The sequence below is a fragment of the Dunckerocampus dactyliophorus genome, chromosome 6, assembly GCF_027744805.1.
Source record: "Dunckerocampus dactyliophorus isolate RoL2022-P2 chromosome 6, RoL_Ddac_1.1, whole genome shotgun sequence".
In the NCBI taxonomy this organism is placed as follows: Eukaryota; Metazoa; Chordata; class Actinopteri; order Syngnathiformes; family Syngnathidae; genus Dunckerocampus; species Dunckerocampus dactyliophorus.
In genome coordinates this window covers 1,553,423-1,572,500 of record NC_072824.1, presented here as the reverse complement: position 1 = coordinate 1,572,500, position 19,078 = coordinate 1,553,423, and the positions used below count along the sequence as shown (strand labels likewise).

The following is a 19,078-nucleotide window of genomic DNA, read 5'->3' as shown; positions in this document are numbered from 1 at the left end:
CGGCAGGACTGACCGTGTGACCACCAGCAGCAGCTTTTGTCCGCTCTGAAGCCCCCCGCACTCTTTTTTTTTCTGTCAGCTTCTCCTTTTCAAACACCGATGGCCGACGTGAGGAGAGAGGAAGAGGAGCAAGGAGGTATGGAATAAGTGCAGTCTGTAGCCACAACATTAGGAACACCTTTGGCAGAAGCAAACATCTTCATGGAGCTTGATAGCTTTGCTTTTGCTTTTGGGGTCAAGAAGACAGGTGTTACCCTAGAAGGGACACCTGCTGCTTGACAGGAAGCAACAGGTGTCCCTTCTAGGGGGGCACCTGTTGCTTCCTGTCAAGTACTGTGCGTATACCACATACTGTATGTATGTATGTATGTATGGATGTATGTGTGTATGTATACCACAATGTGTGGTACCATGTGTAGAATGTCAGCATGTGTTGAGGCCTGGACGGGAAGGCTGACCTCAGCAAGTCTGGAGCATCCGTGCCAAAACACTGACAAATGTTTTAGTCCAACAAACTCCCAGCTTTGTCATCAAGTCAAAAAGCATGTTATTATTTTCTTTTCATTTCCAAGTATTTCGTTGTTCTTAAATAATAGTACATTTTCCTCTCATGATATTGTGATTTTATTCCCATATTATTATAACTTAACCTCATTGACCAAAAATTACACCTTTGTTTTTTTTCATAAAATTATTTATTTATTCTATTTTTTTTTACATTATTTAAAAAAAAACACTTCTTTAATATTTGATATGTATGCAACTAAAATGACATTATTTTCCCTCATAACATGACAAGTTTATTCTTGTAAAATTGCAACTTTTTTCTCCAAATATTTGCACTTACAATTACAGCTGTTTTTTACCTTTTTTTTTTTTTTTTTTAAATCCAATTTCAACATTCTCCTTGTAAATGTTCTTCTCATAATTATGACTTTATTGCCATAATGTTTTGGAATTTAGTCTCATAACATTGTCACTTTTTCCACATCCTAATTGGACAAAAATTAAAAGATTATTTGTTGTTTTGTTTGTTGTTTTAAAAAAAATAATATTTCGACTTAAAAAAAATGTCTTTCTTGAATGATTCAACTTTACGCTACTAAAATGATGTGCTATTTCCTCATATAGTACCTCATAATGACATTATTATCTTCAAATGATGACTTTTTCTTTGTTTTCTTCATATTTTCACTTTATCCTTGTAAATTTGATACTGATTTTTCCCTCTTTTTCTTTTTCTTTTTTGTTAAATGATATTTTTTGGAAGCGCCACAGGCCAATAAAAAAAACAATTAACTGGCAGGAAATGGACCCCAGGCTGCGCTTTGATTGTTTCGACGGTTCTTTCACAACATTCACTCAAATGTTGTTTGAGTGTACACTCCTGGATTAGCCGCTGTTTTTTAATCAATCCAAGCATAAAAGCACAGGACATACACGACAGTCATGATTAGGAAAAATGATTAGACGTGTGTATATATACCGTATACTGTATAGTGTGTGTATATACCGTATACTGTATAGTGTGTATATACTGTATACCGTATACTGTATAGTGTGTATATATACCGTATACTGTATAGTGTGTGTATATACCGTATACTGTATAGTGTGTATATACTGTATACCGTATACTGTATAGTGTGTATATATACCGTATACTGTATAGTGTGTGTATATACCGTATACTGTATAGTGTGTATATACTGTATACCGTATACTGTATAGTGTGTATATATACCGTATACTGTATAGTGTGTGTATATACCGTATACTGTATAGTGTGTATATACTGTATACCGTATACTGTATAGTGTGTATATATACCGTATACTGTATAGTGTGTGTATATACCGTATACTGTATAGTGTGTGTATATACCGTATACTGTATAGTGTGTATATACTGTATACCGTATACTGTATAGTGTGTATATATACCGTATACTGTATAGTGTGTGTATATACCGTATACTGTATAGTGTGTATATACTGTATACCGTATACTGTATAGTGTGTATATATACCGTATACTGTATAGTGTGTGTATATACCGTATACTGTATAGTGTGTATATACTGTATACCGTATACTGTATAGTGTGTATATATACCGTATACTGTATAGTGTGTGTATATACCGTATACTGTATAGTGTGTATATATACCGTATACTGTATAGTGTGTGTATATACCGTATACTGTATAGTGTGTATATATACCATATACTGTATAGTGTGTGTATATACCGTATACTGTATAGTGTGTATATACTGTATACCGTATACTGTATAGTGTGTATATATACCGTATACTGTATAGTGTGTATATATACCGTATACTGTATAGTGTGTGTATATACCGTATACTGTATAGTGTGTGTATATACCGTATACTGTATAGTGTGTGTATATACCGTATACTGTATAGTGTGTATATACTGTATACCGTATACTGTATAGTGTGTATATATACCGTATACTGTATAGTGTGTGTATATACCGTATACTGTATAGTGTGTATATACTGTATACCGTATACTGTATAGTGTGTATATATACCGTATACTGTATAGTGTGTGTATATACCGTATACTGTATAGTGTGTGTATATACCGTATACTGTATAGTGTGTATATACTGTATACCGTATACTGTATAGTGTGTATATATACCGTATACTGTATAGTGTGTGTATATACCGTATACTGTATAGTGTGTATATACTGTATACCGTATACTGTATAGTGTGTATATATACCGTATACTGTATAGTGTGTGTATATACCGTATACTGTATAGTGTGTATATACTGTATACCGTATACTGTATAGTGTGTATATATACCGTATACTGTATAGTGTGTGTATATACCGTATACTGTATAGTGTGTATATATACCGTATACTGTATAGTGTGTGTATATACCGTATACTGTATAGTGTGTATATATACCATATACTGTATAGTGTGTGTATATACCGTATACTGTATAGTGTGTATATACTGTATACCGTATACTGTATAGTGTGTATATATACCGTATACTGTATAGTGTGTATATATACCGTATACTGTATAGTGTGTGTATATACCGTATACTGTATAGTGTGTATATATACCGTATACTGTATAGTGTGTGTATATACCGTATACTGTATAGTGTGTATATACTGTATACCGTATACTGTATAGTGTGTATATATACCGTATACTGTATAGTGTGTGTATATACCGTATACTGTATAGTGTGTATATATACCGTATACTGTATAGTGTGTGTATATACCGTATACTGTATAGTGTGTGTATATACCGTATACTGTATAGTGTGTATATATACCGTATACTGTATAGTGTGTGTATATACCGTATACTGTATAGTGTGTATATATACCGTATACTGTATAGTGTGTGTATATACCGTATACTGTATAGTGTGTATATATACCGTATACTGTATAGTGTGTGTATATACCGTATACTGTATAGTGTGTATATATACCGTATACTGTATAGTGTGTGTATATACCGTATACTGTATAGTGTGTGTATATACCGTATACTGTATAGTGTGTATATATACCGTATACTGTATAGTGTGTGTATATACCGTATACTGTATAGTGTGTATATATACCGTATACTGTATAGTGTGTGTATATACCGTATACTGTATAGTGTGTATATATACCGTATACTGTATAGTGTGTGTATATACCGTATACTGTATAGTGTGTATATATACCGTATACTGTATAGTGTGTGTATATAACGTATACTGTATAGTGTGTATATATACCATATACTGTATAGTGTGTGTATATACCGTATACTGTATAGTGTGTATATATACCGTATACTGTATAGTGTGTATATACTGTATACCATATACTGTATAGTGTGTATATATACCGTATAGTGTGTATATATACTGTATAGTGTGTATATATACCGTATACTGTATAGTGTGTATATACTGTATACCGTATACTGTATAGTGTGTATATATACTGTATAGTGTGTATATATACCGTATAGTGTGTATATATACTGTATAGTGTGTATATATACCGTATACTGTATAGTGTGTATATATATTGTATAGTGTGTATATATACTGTATAGTGTGTATATATACCGTATACTGTATAGTGTGTATATATACTGTATACTGTATAGTGTGTATATATACTGTATAGTGTATGTATATACAGTATAGTGTATGTATATAGTGTATATATACTGTATAGTGTATGTATATACTGTATAGTGTATATATACTGTATAGTGTATGTATATACAGTATAGTGTATGTATATAGTGTATATATACTGTATAGTGTATGTATATACTGTATAGTGTATATATACTGTATAGTGTATGTATATACAGTATAGTGTATGTATATAGTGTATATATACTGTATAGTGTATGTATATACTGTATAGTGTGTATATACTGTATAGTGTATGTATATAGTGTATATATACTGTATAGTGTATATATACTGTATAGTGTGTATATATACTGTATAGTGTGTATATATACTGTATAGTGTATGTATATACTGTATAGTGTGTATATATACTGTATAGTGTGTATATATACTGTATAGTGTATGTATATACTGTATAGTGTATATATACTGTATAGTGTATGTATATACAGTATAGTGTATGTATATAGTGTATATATACTGTATAGTGTATGTATATACTGTATAGTGTATATATACTGTATAGTGTATGTATATACAGTATAGTGTATGTATATAGTGTATATATACTGTATAGTGTATGTATATACTGTATAGTGTATATATACTGTATAGTGTATGTATATACAGTATAGTGTATGTATATAGTGTATATATACTGTATAGTGTATGTATATACTGTATAGTGTATATATACTGTATAGTGTATGTATATACAGTATAGTGTATGTATATAGTGTATATATACTGTATAGTGTATGTATATACTGTATAGTGTGTATATACTGTATAGTGTATGTATATAGTGTATATATACTGTATAGTGTATATATACTGTATAGTGTGTATATATACTGTATAGTGTATGTATATACTGTATAGTGTGTATATATACTGTATACTGTATAGTGTGTATATATACTGTATAATGTGTATATATACTGTATACTGTATAGTGTGTATATATACTGTATAGTGTATGTATATACTGTATAGTGTATATATACTGTATAGTGTGTATATATACTGTATAGTGTGTATATATACTGTATACTGTATAGTGTGTATATATACTGTATAATGTGTATATATACTGTATACTGTATAGTGTGTATATATACTGTATAGTGTATGTATATACTGTATAGTGTATATATACTGTATAGTGTATGTATATACAGTATAGTGTATGTATATAGTGTATATATACTGTATAGTGTATGTATATACTGTATAGTGTATATATACTGTATAGTGTATGTATATACAGTATAGTGTATGTATATAGTGTATATATACTGTATAGTGTATGTATATACTGTATAGTGTATGTATATACTGTATAGTGTGTATATACTGTATAGTGTATGTATATAGTGTATATATACTGTATAGTGTATATATACTGTATAGTGTGTATATATACTGTATAGTGTATGTATATACTGTATAGTGTGTATATATACTGTATAGTGTATGTATATACTGTATAGTGTATATATACTGTATAGTGTATGTATATACAGTATAGTGTATATATACTGTATAATGTGTATATATACTGTATACTGTATAGTGTGTATATATACTGTATAGTGTATGTATATACTGTATAGTGTATATATACTGTATAGTGTATGTATATACAGTATAGTGTATGTATATAGTGTATATATACTGTATAGTGTATGTATATACTGTATAGTGTATATATACTGTATAGTGTATGTATATACAGTATAGTGTATGTATATAGTGTATATATACTGTATAGTGTATGTATATACTGTATAGTGTATATATACTGTATAGTGTATGTATATACAGTATAGTGTATGTATACAGTGTATATATACTGTATAGTGTATGTATATACTGTATAGTGTGTATATACTGTATAGTGTATGTATATAGTGTATATATACTGTATAGTGTATATATACTGTATAGTGTGTATATATACTGTATAGTGTGTATATATACTGTATAGTGTATGTATATACTGTATAGTGTGTATATATACTGTATACTGTATAGTGTGTATATATACTGTATAATGTGTATATATACTGTATACTGTATAGTGTGTATATATACTGTATAGTGTATGTATATACTGTATAGTGTGTATATATACTGTATAGTGTGTATATATACTGTATAGTGTATATATACTGTATACTGTATAGTGTGTATATATACTGTATAGTGTGTATATATACTGTATACTGTATAGTGTGTATATATACTGTATAGTGTATATATACTGTATACTGTATAGTGTGTATATATACTGTATAGTGTATATATACTGTATAGTGTGTATATATACTGTATAGTGTATGTATATACTGTATAGTGTATATATACTGTATAGTGTGTATATATACTGTATAGTGTATATATACTGTATACTGTATAGTGTATATATACTGTATACTGTATAGTGTATATATACTGTATACTGTATAGTTTGTATATATACTGTATACTGTATACGTCTGTGTAGGCTCTCAGTCGTACAGGAGTTGTCCATCGAGGAAAAGGCTTCTTGAGACGTCATCTGTACTTCTGTGAAGAAGGTGTCGGACGTTTCGCTCCTCATCCGAAGAGCTTCGTCAGCAAACTAATAAGTGCTGGTAGCTTAGGCCTTAAATACAGTAAGAGTCAACATCGCAGGGACAATGCTAGTGGTCCTCAATCAGCAGTACATCTACACCTGAAAGCTACCAATCACTCTTTTCAGGACAGCGAGGTAAAGATTTTGGCCAAAGAAAACAGATGGTTTGAAAGAGGAGTAAAGGAAGCTATTTTTGTCAAACAACAGAACCCATCATTGAATCGGAATGGTGGTTTGAGGTTTAATTTGGACCCTGTGTTCAGCAGGTTACTGAGACCAAAACCCACAGCTCTTAGTCTTGCAAATGAGGTGAAGGCAGGGCCGAGCCAGAACAATAGATGCTAACTAGCCAGTATCAGAGTCGTTCATACCCAATTCAGGGAGCGACACTTCCCTTTTATCGTAGGTGTGAATAACAGGATAGGATTATACCACTGCTCCGCCCAGGCTTAGTGTAACGAACCAATAGGAGGAGGGTGTTGGCACACCAATTCCGCCCACTCTTACTGTATTTAAGGCCTAAGCTACCAGCACTTATTAGTTTGCTGACGAAGCTCTTCGGATGAGGAGCGAAACGTCCGACACCTTCTACACAGAAGTACAGATGACGTCTCAAGAAGCCTTTTCCTCGATGTATACTGTATAGTGTGTATATATACTGTATAGTGTATATATACTGTATACTGTATAGTGTATATATACTGTATACTGTATAGTGTGTATATATACTGTATAGTGTGTATATATACTGTATATATAAAGGTAGAAAGGTAAAATGGTTGCGTGATCGTTGTGTAGACATTTACATGAAATGTTGTCTGCTAACACAACAATGTTGTTGCGTGTCACGTGGACATGTGTTATTGTTCTTATTAGCATGGTTATTATTGTTGTGTGCATGTGTAGCTCCATTGCTGCTATTATGTTGTGGACGTGTCAATAACAGTATCATTGTTATTATTTGGATGGAGTTGTCTCCACTTCCTGAAGGGCCACATTCCCCTGACGTGATTGGCTGACACACTGCTGTGAGCGTGTGTTGCTTGCAGCTCTTTGTCACACACACAAACACACACACACACAAACACATGAGAGAGACATCCTGCTTGGAAGTCATTCCTGACCTTGCCTTGACCTTGATGCTCCTGATCAGGTATGGCCTTCTGTAGAGCAAAAGGTTACTTATGTCAGGAGGTGGCGACGTCGGTGGGGGTACCTGTGGGTGTAAAGGAGCTGTGTCATCGTGGCAACGCATCAACAAGGAAGTGCTGCGAGCTTGGGAGCATTAGCATAGCTGCAGCTGCTAACATGAAAGGCGGGGTGTGACGGAAAGGAGTAGCAGGTGTGACAGGTGTGACAGGTGCAGGCAGCATCCTTGAAAGAAACACAACATGCATATGATTACAAACTCCATGTGAATGCATTATGTTAGCATAAAAGCATACAGCCACTGTGCAAATATGCTATGCTATGCTATGCTATGCTATGCTACGCTAGTAGCAGGGAGATGAAAGTCCACTTTTGGAGTTCCAGTGGCTCACTGGAGGTCTAAAAGCACGTCTGTCAGCATTAGTGTTTTTTTGTATGCATGCAGTCCACTGTATACATAATAAGTACATTAGAAGGAATGCATGAACACAATCATTTTGACATAACACTCAGCATTCACACGTTTCAAGGAGGTTAGCATGCGTGTAAACACTTGTTTCTCAGCATCCACACAAAAATGTTTGACATCCGTCTGTCTTACACAACATCTTTTTTGTCACATATTGATTTGAATGCTTCTTTCTCAGCCTTCACTCTTAACTTTTTTTGAGTGTACTAAAAATGTTTGCCCTTTTAGCATTGGTGATTTGTGGGAATGATTGTTTCTCAGCATTCACTCACAAATGCTTCCAGACGTGCATCAGCGTGAATGCTTGTCTTTCAGCAATCATATTTGCTGCCATGATTAGCGTATATTTGTATATTCTTGCGAGGATGCATGTTAGCATCAGCGTGAATGTTCCTGGGTGTTTGACTTACTGGGTGTGTGAAAGGCATGCTAGTGATGCCTGTCGTGTTCCAGAAGGTAGTAATAATCATTTCAACACGACTATGACTATTTCCACACATCATGTTAGCCATGTTTCGTGTGGAGTGAATGTGTTGGCAGCGTCAGCGTGTCACCGGAAGGAAAGAAAAGATGACGCGTGTTGGTGTTTATCTCCACAGATGGTGTCCACGGAAGCCTAGCAGATGCTCTGCGTTGCAGGTAAGTCCTCCTTTGTGTTGCCACAGTTACCTTAACAACCCCTTTGAAAATAACTTGACATTTGAAAAGTAACTCAGTTAGATTAGATCAGTTACTCTACTATGAATACCATTTTGTTGCGTCGACGTGAGTCATGCTGAAAACATGATGTAAATACACAGTTCATAGTACATGTACATACTGTACATAGTACATGTACACACTGTACATCTTTTTACTCGTAACGCACAGTGACTTGGATAAGTAAGTAAGTAAGAATTACTGTTTTGGAAATACTGTAGTACCGTAATAGATTACTCCTGAGTAAAAATCAGTGGTCATTGTAGATATTTGATTTCATGGTCAGGATGCTATTGTTTCATTACCTCCACCAGGGAGCTTTTCCAAACATCACATCTGCAATGCCATAGATTTACAATGCTAATGCTAAAGCTAAATGCTAACAGCAGCTAATAACTCTTGAATTTCTTGTCTTTTTGTGAAATGCATTTATTTTTCCCTGACTTTCACGTAATTCCTCAATCGCCAATAATCATTACTATTATGATCCGTACTGGATTACTAATCCAAACATCACATAAATACTAAATGTAATACTAACCAGAAGTATTATCTATGCAAATAGATTTGATTTTATTGTGTGAAATGCTGTATATTGTATTTCTCTTTGAGTGAAGCTGTGACGTCTGCATGGCTTTGATTCTACCGTTTATTCAGCCGAGGAGATTTGGGTTCGGTCATTTGCAGCGGTCTCTCCACAAGTGGTCTGGTCTCTCCGTGAGCGGTCTCGCAACTCTTTTTTTTTTACGGTCATTTGCAGCGGTCTCTCCGTGAGCAGTTTCTGCACTCTTTTCACATTACAGTCATTTGCAGCGGTCTCTCCACTCCATTTTTACTACAATCATTTGCAGGGGCTCTCTGGAAGTGATCTCTCCACAAGCGGTCTCTCTGCTCTTTTCTCATGACAATCAATTGCAGTGGTCTCTCCACTCCATTTTCACTACAATTATTTGCAGTGGTCTCTCTGCAAGCAGTCTCTCCGTTCTTTTCTGGTTCCAATTCCAATCATTTGCATGAACAGTTTCTCCGCTCTTTTCTCATTACAATCATTTGCGGCAGTCTCTCCACTTTTTTTCTCGCTACAATCATTTGCAGCGGTCTCTCCATGAGCGGTCTAGTCTCTCCGTGAGTGGTCTCACCACTCTTTTGTTGTTACAGTCATATGCAGCGGTCTCTCCGTGAGCATTTTCTCCACTCTTTTCTCATTACAATCATTTGTAGTGGTCTCTCCACTCCATTTTCACTCCAATCATTTGCAGCAGTCTCCCTGCAAGCGGTCTCTCCACAAGCGGTCTCTCCTCTCTTTTCTCATGACAATCAATGGCAGTGGTCTCTCCACTCCATTTTCACTACAATCATTTGCAGAGGTTCTCTGCAAGCAGTCTCTCCGTTCTTTTCTTGTTGCAATCATTTGCAGCGGTCTCTCCATGAACAGTTTCTCCCCTCTTGTCTCATTCACATCATTTGCCGCAGTCTCTCCACTTTTTTCTCTCTACAATCATTTGCAGTGGTCCCTCCATGAGCAATCTCTCTGCTCTTTTCTCGTTACAATCATTTGCAACGGTCTCATGGCTTTTTTCTCGGCGTGTCTGTTAAGTTTAGCAATGACTTGACTGTCTGCACAGCCAACTTGGTTCATATGATGTCATATCGGTGTCAAACAAGTCATTTTGGCGTCCTAGTCGAAGGAGAGGTTAAAAACTTTTAGCATCATAATTGGCATAAGAATTCTCATAGTCTGTGATGAATGCTAGTAGTCACGTGATGTTTAAATCTACCAAAATATTGTCAAATAAGCCAAACGTGACCAAACGGTGAGCGTGTTTGATGTTTTAAATGTTGATATCATACTTGCGTATCGCATAAAAAATAGGATTTTGAATATTTCAGGCGGCCAAAGATCACCGTCATCTCAGCTGAAGCTGTGGATGCTAACAGTTGGTTCTCAGCGTCGTCTGTGCTCTTCCCTTCCTCCCATCCGGCAAGCTGGTCTGCTGGGATCCAGGTCCACGCCCAGGTCAGTAGCCACAGCATTAGGTACACCTGCACTCATCTAAAATAATAATAACTGCTGACTCTTCATGCTGTTGCTGCGTGCTCCACCACGCAGCCCCCACCGTCCTACGAGCAGGTGATCAAAGAGAAGACCCAAGAGGATCACATCGTCCGGCCCACCGCAGCCCCCCGCTGCTCCTCCAGGACCAGCTCCAAGAACACCCAGGCTGGCCCAGCGAGGAGGAAGCAATCTGACAGTAAAAGCCTGAGACTGTTGCTGCGTTTCTTCTGGCCGTAGCGCATTGACCCTGAATATAAGACACGCCTCCTCCTCCCAGACACACACTCATCACTCATTGATCACCGATATCTATCTTTCAAGATCTGATCAGCTTCCAATGAGCATCATAACTCCTCCTACTGGATTGCTAACTTGCTAACAACTATGAGGTACTTCCTTTGTGGGTGAGTGACAGGGAGAAAAGCTCTGACATTCTTTGAGGAGAAGTTGTTTGGTTCCGCCTTCTCTCAAATATAAAAGCACCTGTCTTTTCCCAGAACAGTACCGTCTTCTATTTGGGTCATCACAGTCATATTCTAACAATAATTCTAATCATGGTAACGCTGATATTACCGTCATGTCCCAAATACAAGACCCCCTGTCTTATAGCTTATATACTCTAACGTTCTAGTCATTTCATAGGAGTAATGTTACAGGTCGTCTTATATTTGGGTCATTGTAGTAAAATGGAAACAATAATACTAATAATTCTAATATCCCAAATATAAGACCACGTGTCTTTTTGAGACTGTTGAAAAACCAGTGTCTTATATTTGCTGGAAAAGGCTAATATTATTCTTTCCTTGGGACTTTAGGTCAAAAACCCCCAAAACCACCTAGACCATCCCTCCCTACACCAGTGGTTAAAGAGCGGACTGGTAAAGCTGGTCCATGGGATTCAGAACGTGCTGATGAGTGGACCAGATCTGTCACTGTGCACTGGGACGGTCCTGCAGAAGCAACACACTTGAGACCGACCCCTGTTCCTCTTCCCCGCACAAAGTCCAGGAAGCACACAGAAGCTACAGATCAGACTCTGGTCCAACTGGGTGAAGTGGACAATGAGGTGGTGTCAGGTGCTGATGCTGAGTCCTCCGGTAGATATTTGAAGGAGCTGCTGGAGGTCTTCAGTGAGGAGAACCCAGACGCACCGTCACTGGAGGAACCGGCTCACGGCGAGATGAATAGGAACCACAGTCAAGGAAGTATCCAAGCTCAGATCCAAGTCTTTGAGAGCCAGACCGGCCCCGAGGACGGGAACCTGGCGGAATCCACCAAACCTCAACCTCTTCCCAGAAAGACCACCAAGCCACCGGTGTCCTCCAAACCCTCCACGCCTGTGAGGTCGCAGTTCGACCACAAGTCTGATGAGGACAGTCACGATGTTGCCAACGAACCCCTGAATCCGTTAGCGGGACCCAAGCCGATGCCACCCCAGAAACGGCTGGCCGGCAAGCCCGAGCATGCAGAATTAGAGACTTTACTGGCCAAGGGCGGTCCCCCGCACCAATCACGGCCTGCGGTGCTGACCAGAGCCTACAGCATCCATGGTGAGGAGCGTACTTTACCTTTTCCCGTAAGAGCACCTGTGGCTCCAGTGAAGCCTCTCAAGGAACCACTGAAGGCCAACCTCAACATCAACAACCACAACTCCACCTCCATCTTGGACCGCCACTACGTGGACAGTCCTTCAGGTGAGTGCTCAACATCCTGCTTGCTTGCTGGCTAACTGGCTAATTAGCAGCTCTCATCAGAGTGTATTGTTGACATGCGTCTGTGGGTGCTGCTGTTTTGATGAGCGACGCATTCATGCGTGTAAACGTAGTGTAGCAGTGTGGGTATTCATACCATGTTTGTGTATTCAGATCCTACTCCTGTCAAACGGCACGGTGGGGAGCCTTCATGCAGGCCAGGTGTGACAAGAAGACCAACCACCATCAGGGTCCCCGGCCAAACAGGCGAGTCCAAGCTAGCTAACATGTTCACTCGCGCAGATGCTCCGATTAGAGCCACGGTGCTCATTTAGCTAAAGCGCAGAAGCAGGCAACAATTGGAGAGAAGACATTTATGAACACATGCTACACTGCCACAACACAACCAATGTTGTAATAAAAAGGCGCTGAGTCAGCAAGAACAGCGCTGATGACCGGATTGTAAGGCAGTTGCCAGACACACAGTTCACGAGACGATACACAACACGAGATTTTAACATTACTTTTAAGAAAAGTACAATCAAAAAATATATTTTTGAAATATGTGTTGCTATCTACTAATGTCATTTCTACTACGTTACACTCTGTGTGTATGCTACCGGCCCCGCCTCCACCCACCGGGACAGAGACTGTATGACTAACAAAAGGGTTCACTCCGTTCATGCCGTTGTTCTATGGAACAAACGTGCCAAGGCGCTGAAAGCAATGCACAGAGTGAACTCTCTTCCTGCCTGTGTGGAGGCGAGAGACACGCATTCACATGGCAAAGTATTGATTATCCACTTCATTTCCATTGATTGTGTGATTGATGGATTCATTTGTTATCGTCATCCCAGGCCTGGTGCCCACCAATGAGAAATCTTGTTACGGAGCTCTGGTGACACCCCTACTGTATTGTAACAACAACAACACATGACTTTCACCACAACAGCTGAGAAGCAACATTTTAAAGCGTATACAGAGCTAGATAGATGGATGTTGAGCACTTGCAGGTTGTCGCGTTCAGGAGGTTGCCCACAGCCACAGCTGGTCATGCCAGCGTCTCTGGCCATGCGCTAATGAGAGATCCCGGTAGTTATTTGCCTTTGCAGCTCAGTAGGAGTGGTGGAACTTTTCATTGGAGCATTATACTACATACTGTCTGGTACTGTAGTACACTGTGGTACTGACTGTAGTACATCTCGGCAATGTCAGAGAGCCTCCAGGGTAGTCCTCCTCCGCTTCCTGCCCAGAATCCCGTCGGCTCCCTAAGTTCTACCAGCCTCCCAAAACAAAAGTCCATCCCTGTACAGGTGAGCAAACATGGCCGCCGTGGTTGCTAGGTTACCACCATACGCAGCATGACCCAAAGTAAAGGAGTGTGCTTCCTCTGCAGGGATCTTTAGCACACAAGCCCACGCCATCGCTGCCACACGGGTAAGTAAGCACCTTCAGCTTCCTGTTTCTTCCGTTCCATAGACTCTGGTCACACCCCAGGGTGCAAAGTATACCCAAAGCACACCCGCCTCCAGCCAAACCCAGACCAGGACGACCCCCGCCGCCCGGCATCCAATTGCCGGAGACGCCGCTCAAACCCCCAAGGAGAACACCCAACCTGCCCCCCAGGCCCATCCCGGGCCACCGTCTCTACAACAAATACGTCGTAAGCGTTCGCAGAGCACGGCCCCGCCTTCCAACACCGCCGTTAGCGACTCTTCAACCTTCTGCTTGTCTTCCCGCACCAGCTGCCGCTGCCTCACGCAATCACCACCTCCCAGGTCAACACAGGACAGCTCTCCTTCCAGGTGGGAAGACTGCATCACCGCCCTGTTGCTAGGCAGACTTCACAGAAAAGCGGATGAAATGTAAAATGTATCAGAAAGACTTGGAGGGGCACTGCCCTCCCTGTTGCAGTAAAGCCCACGTGAGCGTAGAATGAGATGTTTCTATTTGTGTAGAAGAACCAAGTTGTTCTCCTGCTGGACGAGATCAACCAGGACACGTTTGAGTGCCAAGTGGGAGACGCCAAAGGTCGCGTCCACAAGTCTCACTTGCGAGTCGTCACACCTCTCGGCCCCGACTCGGACGTGACGCCGTCACAGGTGACGTCGGCCGGGTGGACGCAAACGCAGCTCTCCGCTTGTGGCTTCTCCTGCTCTTCCAACCGCAGGACTTTTGTGTTTGCAGGATGCGGCCACAAACGGCAGACCCGGAAACGTTCTGAAGGTTCAAGTCTTGCATGACTTCACGCCAGGTGCCCATCTTGCCTTGCATTCCTTACACTCTACACTCCACATCTGTACGTACATCAACGTCAGCATCAGCAGCACCAAGTACATGCTAGGGACGGAAATCTCGGAAATATGGGCCATTATTTTATTCCAAAAAATAATATATAGTTAGAAACCCCCCAGTTTTTGCATGTTTAAGTGAAGCGACTTGTCCCACTCTGTCTGATGCTCCTTCAGTGGTCCAAATGCCTATTGGTCACTCTCTAATAATACTTTTTTTTCTAATTCTCTCGCATCCGCCCGCAAAGTCCCAGCAATCGGGTTGGTGACCCCCGATCTAAAGATTTATGTCTGATGCTTATCTACCCAGGAGGCCGACACCCACGCAGTCGCATCTCTCGCTGGTCTCGTCATCGGTTTATCCTTGACAACCCCCGTAAATGTACAGTGTTACTATTCCAGTGTCGAGCAGGTCTATTGTTATTGCACGTTGCTTACATTGCGATATTGGTGTTTATTGTACTTTCGGGAGCAAGGCTGTGTTTATTATTAGTATTATTCTGAAAATGAATATTTTATTACTGTAAAATGAAAAGTATCCAAGTAGCTAGAAAAGTGACATATCATATAAAACTGATATATCTAAATATGAGCATTTTTCCTCAGAGGGTCCAGGAGAGCTGGCCGTGAAGGCGGGTGACATCATCAGCACGGTGGAGAGGGTGGACAGCGATTGGTACAGAGGAACCTTTCAAGGATCCACTGGTTTCTTCCCTGTAAACTTTGTCAAAGTGCTGGTTAGTAGGACCTTCTTAGCTGTAAACATCGGAGTTTATGTGTGATTTGGTCAAATTCACCAGTCTTTCTGCATCCAGTCGGAGACGGCCAGATGCGTCCCCGAGAAGAAAGTGAAGGCATCCTGTGTGAAAGTCAGGTGGGTTTCTTGCATTTGTTTGGACTTGGCCTTTTAGCAGGAGCCTTTTGTTGTACCAGCTGTGTAAGAGTCTCAAGTAAGGTCTGCAATTGATTACTAAAAGGAGTAGAAGACTGGGGAGTAGTTGGTCATTTGGGGGGCCGAGGCATTGGAGCCCTCCACATCCTTGTACTGCACAGGCAAAGGTCTTTTTGGGCACACTTTACAATAAGGTACACAAAAATACAGTAGTTACTGAGGAACGAATGAGTAGAGTAGTTAATTGGGACAGTAGCAGTGCTCCAAACTTTGACACCTTCGCCAGTTTTGATCAAAACTGATTGTTTTCCACTCACCTCCCCCCCTTCTGCGCTCCACTGCGGTAACTCCGGCTAATTTCTTTCCAACTAGTTTGTTTTGCTCCGGTGTATAAAAGCATGTAGGATCACCATGTGGTTGGAGCTGTGCCGTTACAAACTAGAAAAGCACTCGGGGAGCTCTTTGCCAGGCGCCATATTGATTCCTTCACCATGAAAACATAGCATTAGCAAGTGATATCAATATCGGGTGAGTAGTTATTTCCAAAAATGGCATTTTACATCATGTTCTTCTGGATCTAGCTCCATAGCTTTTGAAGATGCAACAAACAGCAGTCTGTCTTGTACAGCTGACAGTGTTCCCTCCCTCCATCGCAGTTCACCTTTCGCGGCCTCACTGCTTCCCGTTTTTGTTTTTCGTGCAATTTTGGTGTTTTTTGTTTTTTTACAGCATATGAACACTGTTACAGGCTGAGCATGGCCCTTTAAGAAGAAATTGCATTGTGGGAAGTTGAGTTTCTCTCTCTTCCCTCTCTCGTCTGTCTGCACCGCCCATTGTTTTGTGCGTCCTGATTGGCTGTAGACCATTTTCAAGCAATCTCCTTAGTGTGCTGCCCTGCCGTGTCTCCTGTGTCATCGCTAGCTTGCTAGCTTGTAAATGAATCTTGGGTTGGAAGTAGGAAGACTGCAACAGGAAGAGTACTGCAGGAGTACGTTTTAACAAGGATACAAAAACACTACAGTACAGCGCAACGGCAGCAAGACGAAAAGGCGCAGCCACAGAGTGAAATACGCGTGAGTGACTGAATCATTTCTTGTTTCCAACCTAGTAGATTGATCCTTAAAATCCAAATTAAATTTGAACTTTGAGAGTGTTTAAACATGAGAGAAATGTGAGAAAATGTTCATGCCTGTCTGAGAAAAGTGTATAAAGTGTATGGGGAGGGGTTTTACAGCCTTAAAACATATACAGTATAATCATTTTACACAATATAAAGCGGGCTACTTCACGGATTTTACTTACTGTGGGCTATTTTGGAAACATAGCCCACGCAATAAACGAGGGAACACTGTACACTATTTACATGATTTCATGTCACAGAAACAGAGACTCCTTATTTCTTAAGGTCACAATATCTACGCTCAATTGTGTATTTTGTGTGTCATTTTCACATGTTTTTATCCTGTGGTATATTATGGTATCTATGCAGTTTCAGGGCCTACCCATAGGCTACGCACACATTTTTCATGGCAATAGAATGTGTGGAATTTGCCATCATGAATATGAACAGCATGTTGTTATTTTAAGGCACTTTGCATAACATGCAAGTCAGTAGCAAGTCTGCCAATATGGAACGTCCGGCATTTCCCACACCTTGGCTTTGAGTTGCATTCCCAGTGCTTGAGATTGTCAAGGCACTTTGCACACAAGCTACATGCACATGTACAGGAGCAATATAGTCAAGTGTTTAATGGTGCATTGGTCTCATCTGGTTCCTAGCAACTCGTAATGAAACTCCTGAATGTGTCTGTCTGTGTGTGTGTGTGTGTGTGTGTGTGAGAGAGAGGGATGAATGAAAAACAACAGAGTGCCTTTGGTTCCAAGTGAAAGGTCTTGTGATTGTGTTGTAGATAAGAACATGCTTGTTGCAGAACAGAGTGGGAAAACATCCCTTCCTAACACATTAGAGCGCTACCTGAAATAAATGATAGATATCTCTTTTTTTTGTCTGAAGTGGTCCAAGATGCGTGGCCAGGTTTGACTTTGAGGGAGCAAACAGCAACGAGCTGACATTCTCTGAGGGTGACGTGATCCAGCTGAAGACCTACGTGGGCCAGGAGTGGGCCCAGGGACAGATGGGCGTCCATACCGGAATATTCCCCCTGAACTTTGTAGAGGTCATTGAAGATCTACCCCCGCCTACCACACAACGTGACGGGATAGCACTGCCTTGTGAGACTTGGGCCCCAGCGGAGTGGGTGGTGGCCTTGTACGCCTTTGATGCCAAGACCCCGGAGGAGCTGTCGTTCAAGCAAGGTGACCGCATCCTGGTTCGCGAGCACTTCGATGCCGAGTGGAGCCGCGGGACGCTGGATGGCAGAGAAGGAATCTTTCCTAAAGCCTTTGTGCAAACACACGCTGGTATTTCCGACTTTTCACTCTGCCAGTAAACTCAGCACTAGCCAGTGCTTTAGCAAAGTCTAATGGAGTCTTTGTTCTCGGCAGGTCCGAACATGCTTGGTCAGCATTCAGAAGGTTCTGGTGGAGTGAAGGGCCGGGCCATGTATGACTTCACATCAGACTGTGACGAGGAGCTCTCAATGAAGGTTCGTGGTATTAGTTAGGCCATCCCAATGCAGGTTAATTAGTTACGCCACTTATTTCATGCGGATCTTCCCAAACGTGTCCTGTGTTGCAGGCTGGAGATGTTATCAGCAAGCTGGAGACTTTTGATGATGAATGGTTCCTTGGTGACTTGCGGGGGAAACGAGCCCTGGTACCCAAGAACTATGTACAAGTCATGTGATATGCAATAAAGTGTATCCAGTGACTACATGATGTTTATTGTACAAGTCATGTGATGTGCAGTATTTCAGTGCACTACGTATTTCCTTTGCTAGTTGTTGAATAAAAACGGCCAACTAAAGCGCACCATCTAGTGGCCTTTCTCTGCATTACAACCTGCCCACAGGTCTTCCCATCAGACAAGAAT

At 40.1% G+C, this 19,078-nt stretch overlaps 1 protein-coding gene across 3 annotated transcripts in view; it reads left to right on the top strand.

Annotated features, from left to right (window-relative positions):
* Window positions 1-19,011, top strand: part of sh3d19 (SH3 domain containing 19) — a 19,026-nt gene extending 15 nt beyond the window's left edge. The window contains exons 1-17 of one of the 3 annotated variants that reach the window (XM_054780101.1): window positions 1-136; window positions 9,057-9,096; window positions 11,047-11,173; window positions 11,267-11,408; window positions 12,028-12,906; window positions 13,078-13,170; window positions 14,119-14,216; window positions 14,300-14,340; window positions 14,401-14,566; window positions 14,649-14,708; window positions 14,862-15,005; window positions 15,091-15,157; window positions 15,801-15,931; window positions 16,010-16,068; window positions 18,101-18,507; window positions 18,592-18,692; window positions 18,785-19,011. The exon at window positions 1-136 is cut by the window's left edge and continues 15 nt beyond it. In XM_054780101.1, coding sequence (XP_054636076.1) covers window positions 100-136; window positions 9,057-9,096; window positions 11,047-11,173; window positions 11,267-11,408; window positions 12,028-12,906; window positions 13,078-13,170; window positions 14,119-14,216; window positions 14,300-14,340; window positions 14,401-14,566; window positions 14,649-14,708; window positions 14,862-15,005; window positions 15,091-15,157; window positions 15,801-15,931; window positions 16,010-16,068; window positions 18,101-18,507; window positions 18,592-18,692; window positions 18,785-18,892 — 2,700 coding nt within the window. In that variant the 5' untranslated portion in view covers window positions 1-99 and the 3' untranslated portion in view covers window positions 18,893-19,011. Of the gene's footprint in view, window positions 137-9,056; window positions 9,097-11,046; window positions 11,174-11,266; window positions 11,409-12,027; window positions 12,907-13,077; window positions 13,171-14,112; window positions 14,217-14,299; window positions 14,341-14,400; window positions 14,567-14,648; window positions 14,709-14,861; window positions 15,006-15,090; window positions 15,158-15,800; window positions 15,932-16,009; window positions 16,069-18,100; window positions 18,508-18,591; window positions 18,693-18,784 lie in introns of all 3 variants that reach the window. The other 2 variants (XM_054780102.1, XM_054780100.1) reach the window with 2 other exon arrangements.
* The last annotated feature ends 67 nt before the right edge of the window (window positions 19,012-19,078 follow it).